At 43.8% G+C, this 19,756-nt stretch overlaps 2 protein-coding genes across 3 annotated transcripts; one reads left to right on the top strand and one right to left on the bottom strand.

Moving 5' to 3' along the window:
- Positions 1–5,463: 5,463 nt before the first annotated feature.
- LOC119174824 (uncharacterized) lies at positions 5,464–10,303 on the bottom strand. 2 transcript variants are annotated; one of them, XM_037425917.2, is made up of 5 exons: positions 10,091–10,303; positions 9,163–9,276; positions 8,954–9,103; positions 8,621–8,689; positions 5,464–8,097 (listed from the first exon to the last, which is right to left on the bottom strand). In XM_037425917.2, the coding sequence occupies exons 1-5, from the start codon at positions 10,301–10,303 to the stop codon at positions 5,914–5,916; spliced, it is 2,730 nt and encodes a 909-aa protein (XP_037281814.1). In that variant the 3' UTR covers positions 5,464–5,913. The 2 variants fall into 2 exon arrangements, with proteins under 2 accessions (XP_037281814.1, XP_037281815.1); XM_037425918.2 differs by having other exon boundaries at positions 5,464–8,094.
- Positions 10,304–10,441: 138 nt separating this feature from the next.
- Positions 10,442–16,735, top strand: LOC142796096 (uncharacterized). Its single transcript, XM_075886206.1, has 8 exons — positions 10,442–10,844; positions 12,371–12,483; positions 12,569–12,884; positions 13,869–14,005; positions 14,162–14,300; positions 14,823–14,897; positions 15,042–15,162; positions 16,578–16,735. Exons 1-8 carry the CDS (start codon positions 10,442–10,444, stop codon positions 16,615–16,617), a joined length of 1,344 nt encoding a protein of 447 aa, XP_075742321.1. The 3' UTR covers positions 16,618–16,735.
- The last annotated feature ends 3,021 nt before the right edge of the window (positions 16,736–19,756 follow it).

The raw sequence follows: 19,756 nt of genomic DNA, 5'->3' as shown, positions 1-19,756 counted from the left end.
CTTTAAAAAAAGGAAAAAGGTAAAGAATGAATACGGGCTTCAGTCCACGTTTATTCCTTTCTTCCTTTACCTCTCGTTACTCCCATCCATCTTTGAGGTCCACGGGACGGCTTTATGTTCTCCCATAGTAGAGTACCTCGTACTCTAAATCGTTAGCAACCTTTTCTAAAGGCACGCAAATGCTGTTAACTAAGCCATAATTTGGTCAACACGGCCTCATCAAGTATGCGGCCTGCGGGACGGTGTTAGGCTATTCCATAGTAAAGTACCAAATACTTAAAATCATTAACTACTTTTTCTAAACAGGATTGAGTTATTATTGTTGTCATTGACATAACTGTCTATGGAGTAATAATATTTACTAAACACAACAAATCGTCTGCGCTCACCCTTCGTAAGCACATAGTGCTCTAAATAGTCAACCAGTTTTCTAAACGCATTGTCTAAATATTTTTAACTACCTTTACCGCTAGCCATTCTTAACATGTACTCGGGTATCCTGTGTATTTGAAGGAGAGCTCCCTTCTCTCCCGTAGCGGAGTACACAATACTATAAATAGTCCACCATTTTAGGTCGCAGCTTTTCGGCAGCCATACCTGCGTTGTACGGCGTTGCTGTTGTTGGCTGGTGTCCGCGTACTTGATACGGAACACAGTGAACGTGGAGTCTGTCGATATGACGAGCCACTGGTCTTTAACCTCCCTCTGTGCCTCCGTCCCGTGTGCTGGCACCTCGGTTGGAGCTCTTGCGCATGTAGGGCTGGCCCGAGCACTGCCTCAGGCACCGCTTGTCCTAACGGGGCTGTCAACGTTTCGCTTGGATCGTGAAACCTGCAGTGTGCAGAGCGGTGTGCGTAGCACTCGAGCGATGGCAGTTACTAGAGCTACATGTAACGAACTTTTTATCGCTGCAACCACAGATAGTCGAAACTTCAAGCACAGTAGGCGTGTCCGAAGACAAAGCTGAGCTCAGCATTCGGATTGCGCAGTGTAGATATTGCCACGTTCCATTTCCCAAGCTTTTGTTATCGTCCCAAAACACCACACGATTCTCAGCGCAAACCGCGCCTGCAGTTTTCGAGAGGGTTCCGGACTGTAGTAGATCATTTCGATAAGATCACGCCCACTGTGCGAATGGTACAGATTGTTCTGGAACGTACGCCGCCGCCAGCGGTAGCGCTAGAACATTCGACGGCGGGAGTATAAATGCCGACGCGCTTCGCCGCTTGTGAGTTGTTGATCGAAGGCCGACGCTCCGTTCGCCGCTATCAGTCCGAGACTGCTATCTGTGCGAGACTGCTGCTGTAATTGGACTTTCCGTTTACCGGGCACAGGTTCGCCCCAAATAAACAGTTAAATCCCAACACGAAGTCTCCTGTCTTCGGCCACGTCACGACCCCGTGACATCTGGTGGAGGTGCTGCTTCGTTCATGTACCGCACGCCCCCGTCAAGCCGTGAACCCAGCCCACGACGCGGAGAAGACACCGACGCCAACCAGGAGCAGCGAACAAGCCGCCGACAGCAAGGGCTACCACCGAAGTACGGGATTCTAGAAGACAAGGCGCGGAAGACCAAGGCCATGACCGTGACTGCAGCGACAATGACAACCGCCGCATCCCTGCCCACGATGGTCATGCATCAACCCAGGGAACCACCAATTTTCCATGGGTCATCGTTCGAAGACCCGGAGTCCTGGTTAGAAACATACGACCGTGTGGCCGCCCTCAACCACTGGGACAACGAAGAAAAGCTCCGGCGTGTGTACTTCTACCTGGAAGACACCGCAAGGACCTGGCTAGAGAATCGTGAGTCCACGCTCCGAACGTGGGATGTCTTCTGCGGCGCATTTCTGCAAACGTTCGCGAGCGTCGCTCGCAAAGAAAGGGCCGCTGCTCAACTAGAGACCCGGGTTCAGCTACCGAATGAGAAGGTTGGAATTTTCACAGAGGAGATGACCCGCCTCCCAGGCAGCACAGAAGGTTGGCCCAATATTGGGGATAGATCGGCATTGCCTGGCCCATGAACGGCCCAGTTTTCACAACGTACCGCCAAGATTGGCTATGCCAGCCAAATAGAACGGCGACGTTGGACCAGCGTTGACAACGTACCCCCAATATTGGTTCTGCCAGCCGAATAGAACGGCTATGTTAGTACGACTGTGTACGAATAGAACGACTGTGTTAGTCAAAAAAAGTGAATGGGTCCAACTGGTCATACCAGTTCCCATGAATTGGTCCCAAATGGCATTAATTGGAAGCCAACTGGAATGCTGAACTTCAATAGGAAAGACCAATTGGACCTTATAGTTCCAATTGGCCAGTCCAATTGGTTCACCGCTGACCATTTGATCTCCAATTGGAATGCTTGTTAGTCCAATTGGCTGCCCACATTCCAATTGGAAAACCATTGGAACAGTGCATTCCAATTGGCCTCCCAATTGGCATCCCAAATGGTGTGCTTGTTGGTCCAATTGGTTGTACAACTACAATTTGGGAGAGTGTTGGAACATTGTTCTTTCAATTAAAATTTGTTTCATATACATAAAAGTTGATATTTGTTATTTACATGGCAACTTAATTTGCTATAGGCCAGGGCAGAATTCCAGGCTCAATTAATTGTCATGATTCTTATATATTGGAGTCAATTGAGCCATGTATACATATTTTGAATTGAAAACTTCATTGTAGTGTGCATTAGGTTATGTTCTTCAGTCATTTATGTTCCTTATAAGCAACTTTTTTTTCTAGAGCTGTGGCGTTTACTATAAGGTACATTTTAACTCAAAACAGTGGGACAGTTATAGCATTAACAGTTAACATGAGTTTGAATATGGTACAATTAAAAATGCAGCTAGTTCTGCTGGTTTGTGACCTATAGCTGTGCTCATAGAAGCAGTACTTTCAGTCTCCTGCTGGGTGATTGCCTGGACAAAAATAGGCCCATTGCTACATGCAAGCCTCATCACTTGTTTTTGTCATTTTTTTTTCTTGGATATTTTGTGTAGACGAAGTAATAGTCACTGATGTGGGTATAAAATTAAAGGTTGAAGTTGGTGCACGAAAGCTGTAGTGCAAACGGAGTGTAAAAATCCAGCACAGCACACATGTTGTGGGAATTAGTCATATGCGAAGCAGTCAGCATGCGTCAGCCAATGCTGGAAATTTCATTTTGAGCCTTCAGCGTTACGAGGTGGATAGACATCTTTGTCCCAATTGATTAGCTCTGTGCATATTGTAGACTTTCCAGGCACATCAAGTACACTGACGCGTGAAAGGTAGCTTATGGCACAACATAACATCAGTGTTCCCATTGGAGCTTGCACTTCAGTTATATTACCATGAAGTGCATGCTATCGAGTGATGATGTGCTTATATACAGACAAGTGCAACCCTTGAATATTGCTCGCACAGTCCTAAGTGCACATATGTAAAGCTTATCACATTGATATAAAACAGGAAAGCCAACTCTGCAACTACTTTGTCCTGACAAGGTATTTTTCATTGTACAAGGTATCTTTCTAAAGTAGTTTGAAGCAGTGACTGAGTGGAGGCTGCCATGCAGAATTCCAGGGTTTGATTCTGGCTTCACCCACGATTTTTATTTTTTGCTGCCATCTGGATATTTCGCGACATGAGCTCATTCACACTGTTGTGTTAAGATTTCCAATGTCTGGGCTGATATAGCCTGTGAATCACTCACAGCTAGTGGTGTGTGAATAGTGAAATTTCATCTTTGATTCTAATGACGCCGAATAGTGGCCAAAATATAGAATACGTAACATTTTATTGAAAATTGAAAGGAAGAACAAATTAATGAAGTCAGCTTGTATCCTCAAGCACATAACGCAGTAAGTGAATGCTGCCGAATGACAACAAATTGTCCTATAATAATACTGTTGTCCTTCATCGTTCCAAGTGCTTCATGCCCAAAAATGGCAGCATTTCTTGCCTAATTATAGGTCTTGATATATCTTAATGGATAGACTATGCAACCTCTTTCTGCACAGTAGTGCTTTTGAAATTAATGAAATCACAGCAGTATAACCTTGGTGCTGTTTGTACAACAGAAGACAACCACGCATTTCCGAGAAAAGCTCGTGGCATTCCACCACAATATGTTTATTAAAATGGGCAAAAATACAACAAGTCCAGGCATAAGAACACTCAAACAAAACACAAAAATAATAATATGCATGAAATATATGTACATATGTAAAAAATAATACACAAATGCACAAAATTTGCACATAGTTGCATCTGAAATTAAATTACAAATTAACAGTGCACATAAAATTTCACAAGGTATAGCAACTTGAATGACATATGCCACTCTGACAAAACTGAGTGCCGAATACCCACTGCACACTGGCCATGACGTGCTTGCATTTAGGCAACTCAGACAATTTTAAGAGGTCAATGGATTTCCGTAAAATTTGCTGGTTAGCAATTTCCTTTACGTGACCTGCAGTTTCTGAGCATGCATGATCTTAGTTTTTCCTACGTTTAATTTAGTTTCAATAAAGTTCAATTGTTAGGCGGCGCTCATACTGTGTCCTCGTCCTGCGAGATGTCGTGTTCGCACCAAGTTTCAATGTACGGTCACTCACACCAGTGTCACTAGAGCTGCAATGCTGCTCATGTGCACAAACCCAGCTTGTAGTGCTATTATTTCACATAATGATGCCACAGAAGCATGGCTTTCATTATATATGTATCAAGAGTACAATGAGCAGCCACTGTACCTGCTTATGCAAACAAATGCACCAGTTGTTTTGCACTATCACTAGCACTCTTCCAAGGAAAATGAGCAAATGGAGAAAGCAGTGCCCCATAATCTCTTAGTGATTACACCTATGGCTTACTCAAAAAGGGCTAAAACACCTAAAATAGCTTGCTTAATTTTGAATGGCCTGGCAAAACAGAAAGAATTTACGATCGAAAACGATACATTCGAGAGTACACAAGAATATGTATACCTAGGACAACTACTCATGGGAGAACCTAACCACAAAAAAGAAATTCACTGAAGAATAAGAATGGGCTGGAGCACATTCGTCAGGCACTCTCAAATAATGTCAGGAAATCTGCCACTATCATTAAAGAGAAAAGTATACAACCATGGCATACTGCCAATTCGGATGTATGGTGATAAACCATGGAGAATAATGAAACAGCTAGAGCGAAAGCTGAGGACCACGCAGCGTGCAATGAAACGTAGAATGGTAGGAATAACAATGAGAGACCGGAGGATGGTAGCATGGCTAAGAGAACAGACAGGAGTTGCAGATGTCCTAGCTGACATCAAGCGAAAAAAATGGACCTGGGCTGGTCTTGTAATGGGCTGGAGCACATTCGTCAGGCACTCTCAAATAATGTCAGGAAATCTGCCACTATCATTAAAGAGAAAAGTGTTCACCAGACAACTGGTGAACAATAAGAGCAACAGAATGGTTACCAAGCGATGGTCAACACAGTTGGGGAAGGCAGGGAGTTAGACAGAGCGACATAATTCGGAGGTTCCCAGGAATAAAATGGAATTAGCTCGCACAGGATATGGTAAACTGGAGATCATTGGGAGAGGCCTTCAACCTGCAGTGGACTAACACAGGCTGAGAATGATGATGATGCCCCGCCGCGGTGGTCTAGTGACTAAGGTACTCAGCTGCTGACCCGCAGGTCGCGGGATCAAATCCCGGCTGCGGCGGCTGCATTTTCGATGGAGGCGAAAATGCTGTAGGCCCGTGTGCTCAGATTTGGGTGCACGTTCAAGAACCCCAGGTGGTCGAAATTTCCGGAGCCCTCCACTACGGCGTCTCATAATCATATGGTGGTTTTGGGACGTTGAACCCCAAATATCAATCAATGATGATGATGATGATGATGAATTAGGGAACATAGAATTGTCGAAGAAGACTACAGAGAAAGAGTGCTGGGAGGTGCACATACATATGAAACATTTTCCACATTGATTAATACACTAACACTTCTTATTTCTAGAGGCTGAATAATTACTGTAGGAGACTGTTTGAATAACACTTTGTGCACATGGTTAACGGTCACCAAGTCATACTTTACTGGTCGGCACCGAAGTTTCCAGACACATATGCATGTGTTATCACCACTTGAAATGATCTTTTCAATAATGGCAAATGATCCATCCAAGAGTTGAACAACTGAAGTATTAGTCTTTTTCTTTGACGCGTACAAGCAGTCTGTCAGGATTGAACCGTTTACCATCATTCTTCTGTACTTTACAGAGGGTGGCAGAATTTCTTGCTCAGGTGATGAACAGGCTGGTGGAATACAAGAACCACTTCCAAAAAAACGGGTGCCATCACTGCTGCTTTTGCTTTTGTGAGTGACCTTGGCATCAAAAGAATTGCAATACAGCACCACGCTAGGGCTGGCAGTCAGATCCTGCAGCTCCATTACAGTGTTTTCAATCTGCAGAACTCTACACAGCTGGTGTGGAATTCCATTTGCAGCTTTGATGGCCTCTTTGAGGCTCCCATTTCCCGATTCAAATGGAAATGCGGAATGTGCCCACAGGGGTCCCCAGTCGTGGATACTCTTGACAATATGTGTCAGCTGGTGCATGTTATATGTCATGAAAGCTTTTCCAAAAAGCATTTCTGAGCGCACATGAAACTCTAACAAGAGTTTCTCTGCTCTGTTAACTTCAGCAGTTTCGATACTGCGCTGCAGCATAATATGTAAAGCTTCCACCAAGCATGCCCAATGCTCAAGGTATCTTCTCTCCAGAATACCATGGAGCACTGGGATGCTGTAATATAGTATCCAATTCTCCAGCTCTTTAGCTTTCCACCATCTCCGCTCTTTTGTTGCTCGCGGCAATCTTTTCACGTCTCTCGGTGGCCTGATAGCCAAAAGCCTCTCATCGACCATGTTTTGCTTGCGACTGAGGGAGTAGGCATAACCTGATGACTCAAACCACAAGTCTAAAAACTGCCGTGCTACACCGAGTAAAATACAGTGCATGTAGTCAGGGACAAAGCCTGATACGATATTAAAATAGGGCAGGCCGATCAACGGAGATGCTGTTTTAACACCATTAACAGTCACACCTTCCCTAACTGCAGTCATCATATCTTCGACCATCTGGCTTTCAGTGCGCTCAGTGGGGTTCAATGGTTGAACAGGGTACTTAGTAGAACCACCAGCTCGTTCACCTTTCTGCAGACACCAGTTACATCCGAAATAACCATTAAATTGTGTGACACCTTGCATAGGTGCCCTGGCAACAGAGTCAACTGCACAACAAATGCAATAAGCTTTGTATGTCTGCAGTTGACCCTTCCGCTCCAACACAAAGCCATTTTCACTGAGGTGGCTCATTTCCTTTACAAATGTGTTCTGAAAAAGCTCCATATTTGGTTTCTCCTTCCAAAACCACAATGCCGCAAGGACGAGTTTTGACATTCTCTGTTCAGCTGGGATCTCATTAACAATTAACTGAATAGGCCAAATGGACGTGCCACTTGATTTGAACAGCGGTGTGCCATCGGCATTTAGGGTGAAGGTGATTCTGGGCCCACACTGCTGTGTTGAAGCTGCGAATTTGTGGTACATTTCACCATCACATAGATCACCCAGTGAGCCATCATGGTGAAGTGGCTTTGTTAGGTCAAGGAGTGCACAGTCTTTCAACAATCTTTGCAACTGTGATTCCACATCAAGAGTCACAAAAAAAGGCATATCAGATAGACTGGAAACACTCGTTCTGTGCCCACACTGTATGCACTGAAAAGAGGCATTTGTTTCAGCATTTTCTATATGTGTGAAGCATTTGGGGCAAAAACAATAATATGTCATGGTTGTGCCAGTTTTGCTCAAAAGTTTGGAGAGCTGGTACCGTGAATCAGGCAATATTGGATGTTCGAAAATTCTGTTAATAAGGTCCAACATGCTGGTCAGCCCAGTGAATGACAAATTATTTTTCACAGCGTGCTTCAGCACCATGAGGAGAATGTCACCTCTGGACAAAACCACTCTTTCAGTGATAACATCAGTAAATAACTCTCCAAACTGCGACTTGCCACCATGACTCGGCCCCGTGGGACTGTTAGGCATTTGCTGCTGAAAGGAGAAAAGAAATAATTGTTCAAAATGGCAGCACTCGACTGAGACTTCACAATTAATTATCCAAGTCAGCTAGAAATCGATCCCTCTTTTCTCGACAAATGATGCCATATATCCCAATTTCTGTGCCACATACCCACGTCCATGACGGTTGGCTGATTTGCTGCATATAGTTACCGTGGCCGCCGCGGGATGCCGCCATGTACCCCCCTCCCTCCGTGCACTTGTGATTACACTGACAGTAAGCCACGCATTTGAAGAAAAACAAGAAGGTGCTCAAGGTCATGATGCACAATGATAAAGGGGCACATGTTCTTGCCCCCTTGTCATCCCCCTCCCTGCACTGCTTTCACAAACATAGCGCTGTGTGTGTGTGAGCCTTCATTGTGTCTTCGTTTTCAGTGAGCTCTTACCGTTCATAAATTCTGCATTTCCAATGCCTAAACAAGCTAAGTGATCCCCCAGCAGTTAATGACATCAGCCATGTTTGTGTAATTTTTGCAACTTCCGATGGACCTACCATGTCATCTTCTGAAGGCAGCTCTCCAGGATCATGTTGCTCTGAACCATCCTCATCAGACATGGACAGCTGCAAAACAAATAGAGCAGAGAAAACACAAAAACGATGAAACCAAGAGAAAAGGGAACTCGTCAGAGATCGGCACCACCTCGACGTGTGACAAAGCCATGTTCGATTTTTAGTGCAAAATCTGCAATGACACCACATATGGAGACACAACAGGCACAAGTGCTGTCATGCCTCTGCGATGTCACCGCATATTACTAAATACTCCGAACAACCACTTCTGTTATACAAAAAAATACCCACATAAATATAGATATGTGTGCATACCTCTTCATCATTTAGCAATGTGTCATGGGAAACCATCGGGTTGGCATGCTGTGGCCTATCATTGGTTGCTTGCAGTTCTGGAGTAGTGGGACTGACCGGAGCAGATGTCACCCTGGAGGCTGCTGTGCTACAAGCATCGCTTGAAGTTTCCTGCAAGAAAACAGCTTATTAATAAAAATGCACTTAACGTCTCGAACATACTACCTCACCTGTTCATCCTCACTACTCAACGTATCAGTTCGAAGTATGCCATTTATATCTGTCGAGACTGAAGCTTGTCCTGCTGCTTCATCATCAGACGAGGATGTGTCCATAGGCACCTCCTGAATGCGAAGAAGTATCTTAGACATATGTGCACGCCTTAAGTCGAAGCTTTACTGTGTAAGCTCCTATCTAATGTATCGTAATAGAGAAAGGTTTTTGTTTGTTTTTGAGAATGACAGCATCAGTTCTCATTGGGTTTGTTGCATTTAAACCCAATGCTAATAATAATATTGGGTTTACTTAGACAAAAACTTAACTCAATGACTGACTCAGCAATGACAAGTGACATCACAATTTTGCTAATAACAAACCCAAGGCACGCAAAATCGATTAATTACGCATTAATGTAAAATATAACTAACCTGTAGGCAAGATATTCGCAAAACTCCTGCGAACATTGTTACCATTTTACGTAAGCCGTGAATTCAGACAGAAAAGTCCGCTTTAAATGTTCTAACAGATGCAATGTACTGAACTGCTACAACTGCTTTCAATGCCCTATTAGAGATTTGTTAAAAAAAATTTTAAGTCAATGTTAAAATCGGTTACAATGACCCGCTCAAATAGCGGCTGCCATTCACAGCCGCTTTATTTGTACTCAAATGTCGCAGCAATACCAGTTTGCTCACTACCAGTTGTTCACTAAACAGTAATTTACAGCGTGGTTCGGTACCGCCAAGCGAGCGATATCTGCCGTCAATATTTACGTTCACCCTCGGCAACTACATGTGCGGACAAACGCAGGTTGTTCGCCCACACAAACTGTTGTTAATACGCTAGGCGTGTTATGCGAACCAAGACATGCAGTCTCGTGTGAGTCTTGAACACCAGCGCCAATTGAAGGCGTTAGAACAAAAACAAAGGTAAACTTACACGCTGTTGGCAACCCCTCTCAGTACTTCTCGGTAGCACAAAGTCCGATCCATGGTTGATATATCGTTTATATGGGCCTCTCTTCTTTCTCTTTGGAAGTTGATACATTATGACCGCATTAGACGATTTGTTGGTGCACGTGTGGATGCTCCTCAGATTGTTGTTGAGCGCACAACCGAACACCACTTCAGCACAACGGCAACCATGGCACATCCTGACTGGTCAGCGTCACAAAAGATGTCCAGTTTCGTATTTCAATATTTCATTTATTACTGTAATATCTGTACATCTGGTAAACCAATATATACTCATAAAACCTAAATAAAATGGACATATTAATATTGAAGTCATATGCGTCTATGTAGCACGATGTGTTTACGTGGAAACCTGTATCTGCCAGTCGGCTTGAAGTACGAGCTCGCGGCTCGCGCGTACGTTTACATTCAGCACGTGCAACGGCAGTCTGACCGCTGGCCGCAGATTTGCGTGCGATCCTGCGAAGTGATCATTCGGCTGCGTATCCTCTTTGTGTTTTTTTCGTGCACTAACGGCACAGTGTACTGCAGAATGATCACGCACGCTAAAGTACGTTACGAAGACGATCGGAAACTTGCGATTGTGGATGTTGGCGACATCGAAAACTTCAAACCAGAGCACGCGAAGGACTTCAAGTCCAAGTTCTTCTATTCTGTAAAGTGGACCGATCCGGACGGGACCTCTGATTACTACCGGGCTCGGATCCTAGCTTTGGGAGGTAAGCTCTTCGTTTGCGACCCTGGCACACATTTATTTTGCCTTGTCAAGTTCAACATTAAGTGCATTTTTGTGTTCCGCGGTGCGCATATGCCTATCGTTGATGCTATCCGGTGCGTGCGGTCGGTCGGCAGGTATAATTTGATTAATGAAACATAATTTTGTCTTGAAATGAGCGTAGTTCAAATATAGTCTTGCAACTTCCGTTATTTATAAATAGGCCTAATGAAGCTAGTGTATAAAAATTACTATATATACTCAACTGTCTTTTGCGCTCTTGCAAATGCAATTAATATGCCTAAAACTTGTTGCTAAGTGAGATGGATATCTAAGGGATCGCCTTTCTTTCTATTCTTCATGCGGTACAGCACAACTCGATAATATTCCTTAAAATGTATGCACTGATCCAGATCATAGACCCCTCTCCTCCAACTTTTGACGCTATTGTCTGCGAAGCTTCCAGCGTACGGCACGTGGCAAACTTGTTGAGTCCTTCCCAGCTGCCTTTATGTTTTCAGAATACAGTAAAAGCTCGTTAATTCGAACTCGAATGGGACTATAAAATTGTTCGTATTAAGTGGAGTTGAAAAATTGCGCAGGCGCTAGAATGAAGACATTGTTCCACACTGTGTGGAGAACCCAGAGAAGCCACCTCTGGACTCGTTCCCGCAAACTAGGTGATACTACATGTTTGTGGCAGGTAATTTCATAAATTAAATTCAGGCTGTGACAGCAAGAGAATTTATTGATCAGTCAGTGATACACCAGAAACAAGCATAGACTACAAAGAACAGACTACAAAGAACACAGGACAGAGTTTAACAGAACGAGTGCAACCGTCAAGTGGTCTTATTTTCATGCGTAGTGAATAATAAGGCTAGTTGATGCTTGCGCTCAGTCTGTAAAACTGCGTTCTTTGTAGTAGTCTTCATAGCGGCGCCCTTCCATAAGTGCATTCAACTATTATGTAGGTCAAATAAAATAATTATTTTTGATCATCTGTGTTCATGCAATAATCATTAATTCATTATCTTCACCATAGCAGTCAGATCCCCCCTCCCCGAAATAAAAAAAAAAAAGGAACCAGGATTTGCGTGTATATATATATGTATATATTGCGTATTTGACCTCTCCTTACACAAATGCATATACGCAAACATCTAGAGCTCAGTTATACAGTATATACAGTAGTCTTATGCAAAGACAGTTAATGAGCACATGTTTTATGGTTGTGATACTACGCACATATATATTCTCCCTGCTTCTGTTTAAGGCTTACATGCATATAGAGCATGAACTTTTTTAATATTGAAACAAAGACTACCGGAAATTTCAAGGATCCTTTCATATAAGTAGAAGGCTTATTTAAGTGTACACTTAGCATAATATTCCTTCCCACTTAATCTGTTGTCACTCTTCTGTGTTTTTCTTTATACTTGCAGTGCAGCCTAGTCGCACATCCATGGCTTATAATGAAATTATTTCCTCGTAACATTTTTCAATGTGTACGACCTCAATATTTTCCAGAATCTGAAGACGACTTGGAGGGGGAGGGAGGAAGCCGGCAGAGGCCTAGGTTTGAAAAAATGGCTTATTCACCTGACGGCGGAAGTGAGGATGAAGATGATGTCCAGCCAGAGGTACTTGTTTATGCAGTGCCATATCATTCTTTATGCATTGCACAACTTAAACAGCCTCATAAGACATTTTTTTGTTTGTGTACAGCGTCCCGTGAAAAAGCCCTCTGGCCCAAAACAGGAGCTCTTGGACATGCTGAAGAGAAAAAAGGATGACATCTGCCGAAAGGAGGAAACAGCTACAAAGAAACAAAAAAAGAGGGAGACCTATGACGATAGGGGCAGCCTAGTCAGTGAGCTCAAGAACAAGCTACAGAGGCTTGAACAACTGATGGATAGAAAGAGCAAAAAAATAGAGCAGCTCCAAAACAAGAATAACACATTAGAAAAGGAGGCCATGGAGCTGAGGCGGCTTAATGTGAGGCTGCAGGAAAAAATTCTGACAGCCTTAGATGAAGGCAAAGGTATGGAATTCGGCTTTTCGTAGTTTTGTGGCTTCTGTGGCTGCTATGTACGTAGACTTATTTGTAATTTGTATGCCAGTAGCATGGTCACACATTTTTTTTTTTTTTTTTCAGGTTTGGGGGGGAGGGGGCACTCAGCTATGCTTTATGTATGTTTATGCATGCATTTGTATGCGCGTTTATACACATGCCAAACTGAAATTTCAGGGGGGGGGAATTATGGGCTTCCTTAAATTTAAAGCTATTCCTTACAATTTCAAACCACAAAATCGAACGAAGTGATGTTTGTGCATACTACCATGTTTACACATTCTTACGATAAGGAGCGAGTTTGCTTATTTAAGAAAATTACAAAAAAATATAGGGTATTGCAGTTATAACATGAGCTCGCCATCCTATGTTGGAGAGCTTCTCTTCTGACCAGTGGTGACGACCTTGCATAGGACCACAAAAGGCTTTTCAAGTCAGCGGAGCATGAAAGAATTTGTCGCACTTCTTCATCACCCAACAACTATATGCTCATTTACGCCTTGATGCCACTGCCTATGATTTTCGAATATCTTTGGACAGTTTATTGTTTTATTGTTAAGCAAATCCTTTTGCATTTTCTTCATGTTTTACCAGGCAGTGGTTGCATGTGCAAAACATTGCATAGATCCAACACGTCCATTGTCACTTAGAATGCTCTTTGAAGGTGCTTTGAAACAAAATAATAAAATTGCTGTTTTATGTGTAGCCTGGTTTCACATCTAATATGAGGTGCATTCTCAAATTGTTAGTTACAAAAAAAAAAAAAAAGAAAAAAACTCAAGTTAATACAATACTTGCATTTGGTACAATTTCTTTGATGTAGCTATATTTTGGGTGAGAGCCTTGATATTGAAACTCATATGTTTTGAATGTTGATTGCTGACAATGCTGTCTTCTTAAAGTGACTTGAGTTCTGCTGTTTGTAGTGAGCCTCGCTTCATGTTGATGGTGCAGGCAACAGTAGAGCTGCGTGCTCAATTAAGAGCAAACCGGAGCACTCAAGGATGGAGCTCATAGATATTGACATGGATGTGATTCCAAGGGAGACAACACCGCCACCAGATGATTGCCCAAGAAAAGAGAATGCCACGGTAATGTGCATATCTAAAGGGCAGCTTCAGGAATGTTTAGTTTTGCATACAGTTGTCGTTGTAGGTGAAATTTTTTTTGTGCTTGCTTAACTGTAAATGCTGCTTTTTCAGATGGTTGTTATGATTTTTTTTTTGCAATACATTCCTCTGATGCAGGTGGACATTGGCAGTGGCCTTCGAATAAATTCTTGTGCGTGGAGTCACATCCAGGGCCATCAAAAGGATTCTCTTTTTGTGAAAGACCTGCTTCTTGGAATTTGGCCAAAGGAGCAGCTGAAAAACCGCTCTTTGCAAGGTATGTTGCTGTTCTATAGATTTTTTTTTTTATAACGACAAAGCTCTTTAGGCTAGCCTTATTCTGTTCAAGGCAAAGAAATTCCTAGGTGGGTATGTGCCACAGGAATTGGCCAATCCCCAATGCAAGTTCAGCAGGTGCAAGTGTTAAATGAAAACTGCTTGACGGAGTGGAGCATGTCAAACATGGGAGAGGAAGAAAGAGAACTAAGAGGAGTAAAGGCATAAAATGATCGAAAGACTAGACTCGGAGAAAGAGATAGAAAAGCAGAGAGCAAGACAAAGAGAAACAGGAAGAGAGTGAGAGACATAGATAGAGGAAGTAATCAGTAGAGAGAGAAAGGAAGGGAAGAAAGAGCAAGAAAGAAACCGAGAAATTAAAAGGAGCAACAAGGAAGGCTGCCCCGCTCCGCTGTTTCTTCAGGCTTGGCACCACTAATGCGAAGCTGCCATAATTTTTTTTAGCGCTGTGAACTAGAAGTAGCAGTATTATAGTTAACCACTGTTCATTTGTGTCTTGCAGGAAAGCGGTGTCCACGATTTCCGGATCGGCCTGCAAAAACTCCACTGACGCCTTGGAAAGTGGAAGTGATGCGGGGTAAGTGTCCATGCTTTTTAAGATATTTTGGTGTAGACTGTCTTTGTTCATTCTGCCTCAGACCATATTCTTATAGACTCCATTTTTGTTTAAGAACTGTTTCTTCTTGCCAGTTAGTGATGCCCTGTGAACCTTTTGTTTTAGATTGTTACAGACGGCGACTGCAGCGCCAAGGTATTCCTGAAAACCTTGTGCCTGCTGCACTCAAGCAGCTAAACCATTTTGTGGTGGAGAAGCTGGCAGACCTTGAGAGGATGGCAAAACGGTGAGATGCAGTTGTAAATGTGTTTTGATGAATTTCAGGAAGGTTCTTGTATGTAGTTTTAAATGACATGCAGCCTTGTAAAAAAAAGTGTTCAAAGCATCATACTGATTAAATGCCATGCCAGTGCATTTACTCACACCTGTGAAGTATGTGTGAGATCATGTGGTAAAAACTAGTCTTGAGCTCCTAGCACATCAAGTTAGCACTTTACTCACATCTGAGCAGGCCCAAATTCTAGGCTGACCCCCTAAGGTTTGAAGCCAGAAAAAAGAAAAGAAAATGTTACCTCAAATGTAGACCCAGCAGGAAAACGTTTACAGTATGCAAAAAACTCAAAACACATACAGTAGAACCCAGATATATATATAGAGCCATAAAGGAGATTGCAAAATAGTTTGATATGGCAGCAAAGCAGACAACTCGTCCAGCTTTCTCCTGTGTGTGTTTGTGTGTACAATGATTCTCTGCTGAACAGTGCTGTTCTCTTGAAACCCGGCGCCTGCTACAATGTGTAGCCTGCTATGTATGGTCACAATATTACTGCACTGGGACCCCTTTCCGTGCTTGTTTACTATGTCAGTGTCTGTGCAGTAACATTTTCTTGTGCGTAAGCGTTCACTTCTGACAATAAGCGGGTGTTGCGTGCATCATTTTGGGCCAATGTGGCGGCTATGCTTTTTTGTGCAGTTAAGGCGGTTTTAGCTATTCCACCATGGCACCAACGCATTTGGGTTGTTGCATATTAGCAGTATGCAGTAAGTTTAAATGGCGCTGTGCCTTACATGCTGCTAAACAGGTAGTCGAAAATGCCTAGTGCAATAGGGCTGTCGGCAATCCGTTGCACTCTCATGTTTGTCAGTGGCTGCTATCACATTTGCAGCCATCGCCACATGTGCTTAAGTCTTAATCGATGGCCAGCCGGTGCGTCCAAATGAAAATGTGAAATATTTTGCACAGTACAGCATGCTACTGGCCACACCTAGAGTTGCGGGGTGCACCTTGAATCAACAAGCTTATGAGCCTTGATGGCATGATCAATCCATGGTTATTATGCTGGTGGAAACAATTACTGCTATCACTCAACTGTAACAATTTTTTAAGTACTCAAATATAAACCAACCCGACAGTATTTGAGTTTGAGAAAGACTATTGGCCTAGATTTGCGTAAATATGATACACACTCTGCCTACAGCAATAAGCAATGTCATTACCTATCCCTAATATTCTGACAGGTCCATTTCTAAGGATAGTTCTGCAGCAGGCTACCATTGAAAATGTTGCAAAGGGCCAGCTCTCATGCCTTGAAGTCGTAGTGTGGTTCAAGCACCACAATGTCGTTGCATCATGTGTATATGTAACATTAGCGATGTGAACTTGTAACTTTCATGCACTTGTGTATTTTTCAACACTTTCAGGGAGAAGGACAACCTTAAGCCACAGGAAAGCTGTGAATAAGGCCAGCAAATTCCAAGGTCAAGAGTAAGCCGTGCCTGCAAATTTGGTCTAGTCATTTTCCAGTCAACTTTTGCAATACTTGTACAAGTAATAAATTATTGTAAATCAAGTACCTTCATTTTATGGTTTTTATTTTATGCATGTGCAATACACATCACTCACGACCAAGCATACCGGATCATTTTGGTCAGGATGAACATTTTTGCTTTAACAATTTGGTGTGCTCTTTGCCCATGTATTTCAGCCAAACACCAATTTGTAATGGAAGAATGTTAGGTTCAAGCTAGACCAAGCTAGAAGTTCACTTCAAATGGTTGACCAGTTGCACACCAGCCAGCTCTAACTGGATGACCATGTACATTCAACTGGCTGACCAATGGCGCACCAATCAGCTTCAATTGGATGACCTGTTGGCACCAGTTGGCTTGAACTGGATCACCACATGTTTTCAACTGGTTAACCATTTGGGCACCAGTCAGCTTCTATTGGATGACCTGTTGGGTGCCAGTTCACTCTAACTGGGGGACCATACGTTTTCAACTGGTTAACCAGTTGGACACCAATTCACGTGAGCTGGTTAACCGGTTGGCTTTAACTGGATCATTATGTGTTTGACTGGCTGACCAATGGCGCACCAATCAGCTTCAATTGGATGACCTGTTGGCACCAGTTGGCATGAACTGGATCACCACATGTTTTCAACTGGTTAACCATTTGAACACCAATTGTCATTGACTGGTTGACCAATTGCACTCCAGTATCTTTAATTGGATGACCATATGTGTTCAACTGGCTAAACAGTTGAGCACCAGTTGGCTTTAACTGGATCACCATACGTGTTCAACTGGTTAACCAATTGGGCGCCAATCAGCTTCTATTGGATAACCAGTTGGCTTTAACTGGATAACCATTTGGACGCCAATTTACATTGACTGGTTGAATAGGTGGACACCAGTTATCTAGAATTGGTTGACCAATTGGACACCAGTTAGCTTTAACTGGTTGCAGTGAAAAGAAAGCTGGGCACCAATTAAGATTCGGTTACGTCCAGTTAAATATAATTGGAAAACCAATTGGCCACCGGCACTGTCCAAATGGTTCACCAATTGGACGTAAACTGGTCTACCAATTGGATATAATTGGTACGCTCCCAACTGGTGGCGAAATTCCAATTGGTCGAGAACCAATTCGTAGCAATTGGTATTTGTCCAATTGGACCCATTGATTTTTTTTGACTGGGCATGCATCAACCCAGGGAACCACCAATTTTCCATGGGTCATCGTTCGAAGACCCGGAGTCCTGGTTAGAAACATACGACCGTGTGGCCGCCCTCAACCACTGGGACAACGAAGAAAAGCTCCGGCGTGTGTACTTCTACCTGGAAGACACCGCAAGGACCTGGCTAGAGAATCGTGAGTCCACGCTCCGAACGTGGGATGTCTTCTGCGGCGCATTTCTGCAAACGTTCGCGAGCGTCGCTCGCAAAGAAAGGGCCGCTGCTCAACTAGAGACCCGGGTTCAGCTACCGAATGAGAAGGTTGGAATTTTCACAGAGGAGATGACCCGCCTCCCAGGCAGCACAGAAGGTTGGCCCAATATTGGGGATAGATCGGCATTGCCTGGCCCATGAACGGCCCAGTTTTCACAACGTACCGCCAAGATTGGCTATGCCAGCCAAATAGAACGGCGACGTTGGACCAGCGTTGACAACGTACCCCCAATATTGGTTCTGCCAGCCGAATAGAACGGCTATGTTGGACCAGCATTAACAACATTCCGCCAATGATGGCTGTGCCAGTCTATTAGATTGGTTATATTGGGCCAGCTTTCAGAACTTTCCGCCCATATAGGCTGTGCCGGCCTATTAGAACGGACACATCGGGCCAGGTTGTACAAGTAGCAGCCAATATGGGCGGAGCCATCCAATAAGACCGGCATTATTGGCCCGCCGTTTGAACGTTATTGCCGGCGTCAGCTGAAAAGTCAACATCACGATGTCATAATATTAGAATATGAGCCAATTTCTGCGTGTGCTGCTTTTTGGCGCTGTTCTGGCCCCAACTCACGCGCCGATTTTTCAAGTTAGAGAGAGCTCGAGTAATATATGTGCCGGGCACAATATTAGAACTATCTTTTCGTCATTAAACCATGCCCTGCCGCGGCGGTCTAGTGGCTAAGGTACTCGGCTGCTGACCCACAGGTCGCGGGTTCGAATACCGGCTGCAGCGGCTGCATTTCCGATGGAGGCGGAAATGTTGTAGGCCCGTGTGCTCAGATTTGGGTGCACGTTAAAGAACCCCAGGTGGTCGAAATTTCCGGAGCCCTCCACTACGGCGTCTCTCATAATCATATGGTGGTTTTGGGACGTTAAACCCCACATATCAATCAATCAATCATTAAACCATGCACAGCTCGTTGAAATGCATAATCGTTGGTTGAAGTTGTGCAAGGTAGACTTTTTAAGTGAGAAAAAATTACCGATCAAGTTTCTCTGTCAGACGTGACGTCCGATGCGGTGCTATCCGTACGTATGACGAAGCTGCTGCGGATACCGCTGTCTTACGCGTGCATGTAGACGTCGAATATCTGACGCAAATCTTATCGTATCATGTGTCGGGCTAGCTATCTACGCGACCTATTCGAATCTGTTTTGCGTTCACAGCACAGTACGGTTAACGGCACTTGCTGCTGCTTGACGTGTGGGAAGAGCGGGGGTCGTCAGTTGCGTTATGGTGACTGAATCATACAACATATGCAGTTGCCGTGATCTAACACACAGACGCGCGTGCGCACGCACGCACGCGCTATATTCATGCAACGACCACACGAATTCCCAACAACATCGCAGCGAACGGTTGGTAAGGTGTTGCGGAATGTGTGGGCGTCGTAGGGCACCCTGTCGGTGCCCAGCTCGTTGCGAACGCGAATTTCGGCGTGGAACGCATCTTTTTTATGTACTTTTTTTACGTGTGCCCAAAACGGTAGGCTGCGCGATACGAGAAGTACGACACACACAAAAAAAGAAGAAACGTGAATGCATAGGGCAAATCGTTCATAACAAAAAAAAAAAAACACGCACGCTCACGCCACTGCAGTGGCGTGAGCGTGCGTGTTTTTTTTTTTTTGTTATTAACGAAG

This window comes from Rhipicephalus microplus, unplaced genomic scaffold, assembly GCF_043290135.1.
Source record: "Rhipicephalus microplus isolate Deutch F79 unplaced genomic scaffold, USDA_Rmic scaffold_1103, whole genome shotgun sequence".
Taxonomy (NCBI): domain Eukaryota; kingdom Metazoa; phylum Arthropoda; class Arachnida; order Ixodida; family Ixodidae; genus Rhipicephalus; species Rhipicephalus microplus.
This window is presented reverse-complemented; position numbering and strand designations above follow the sequence as displayed.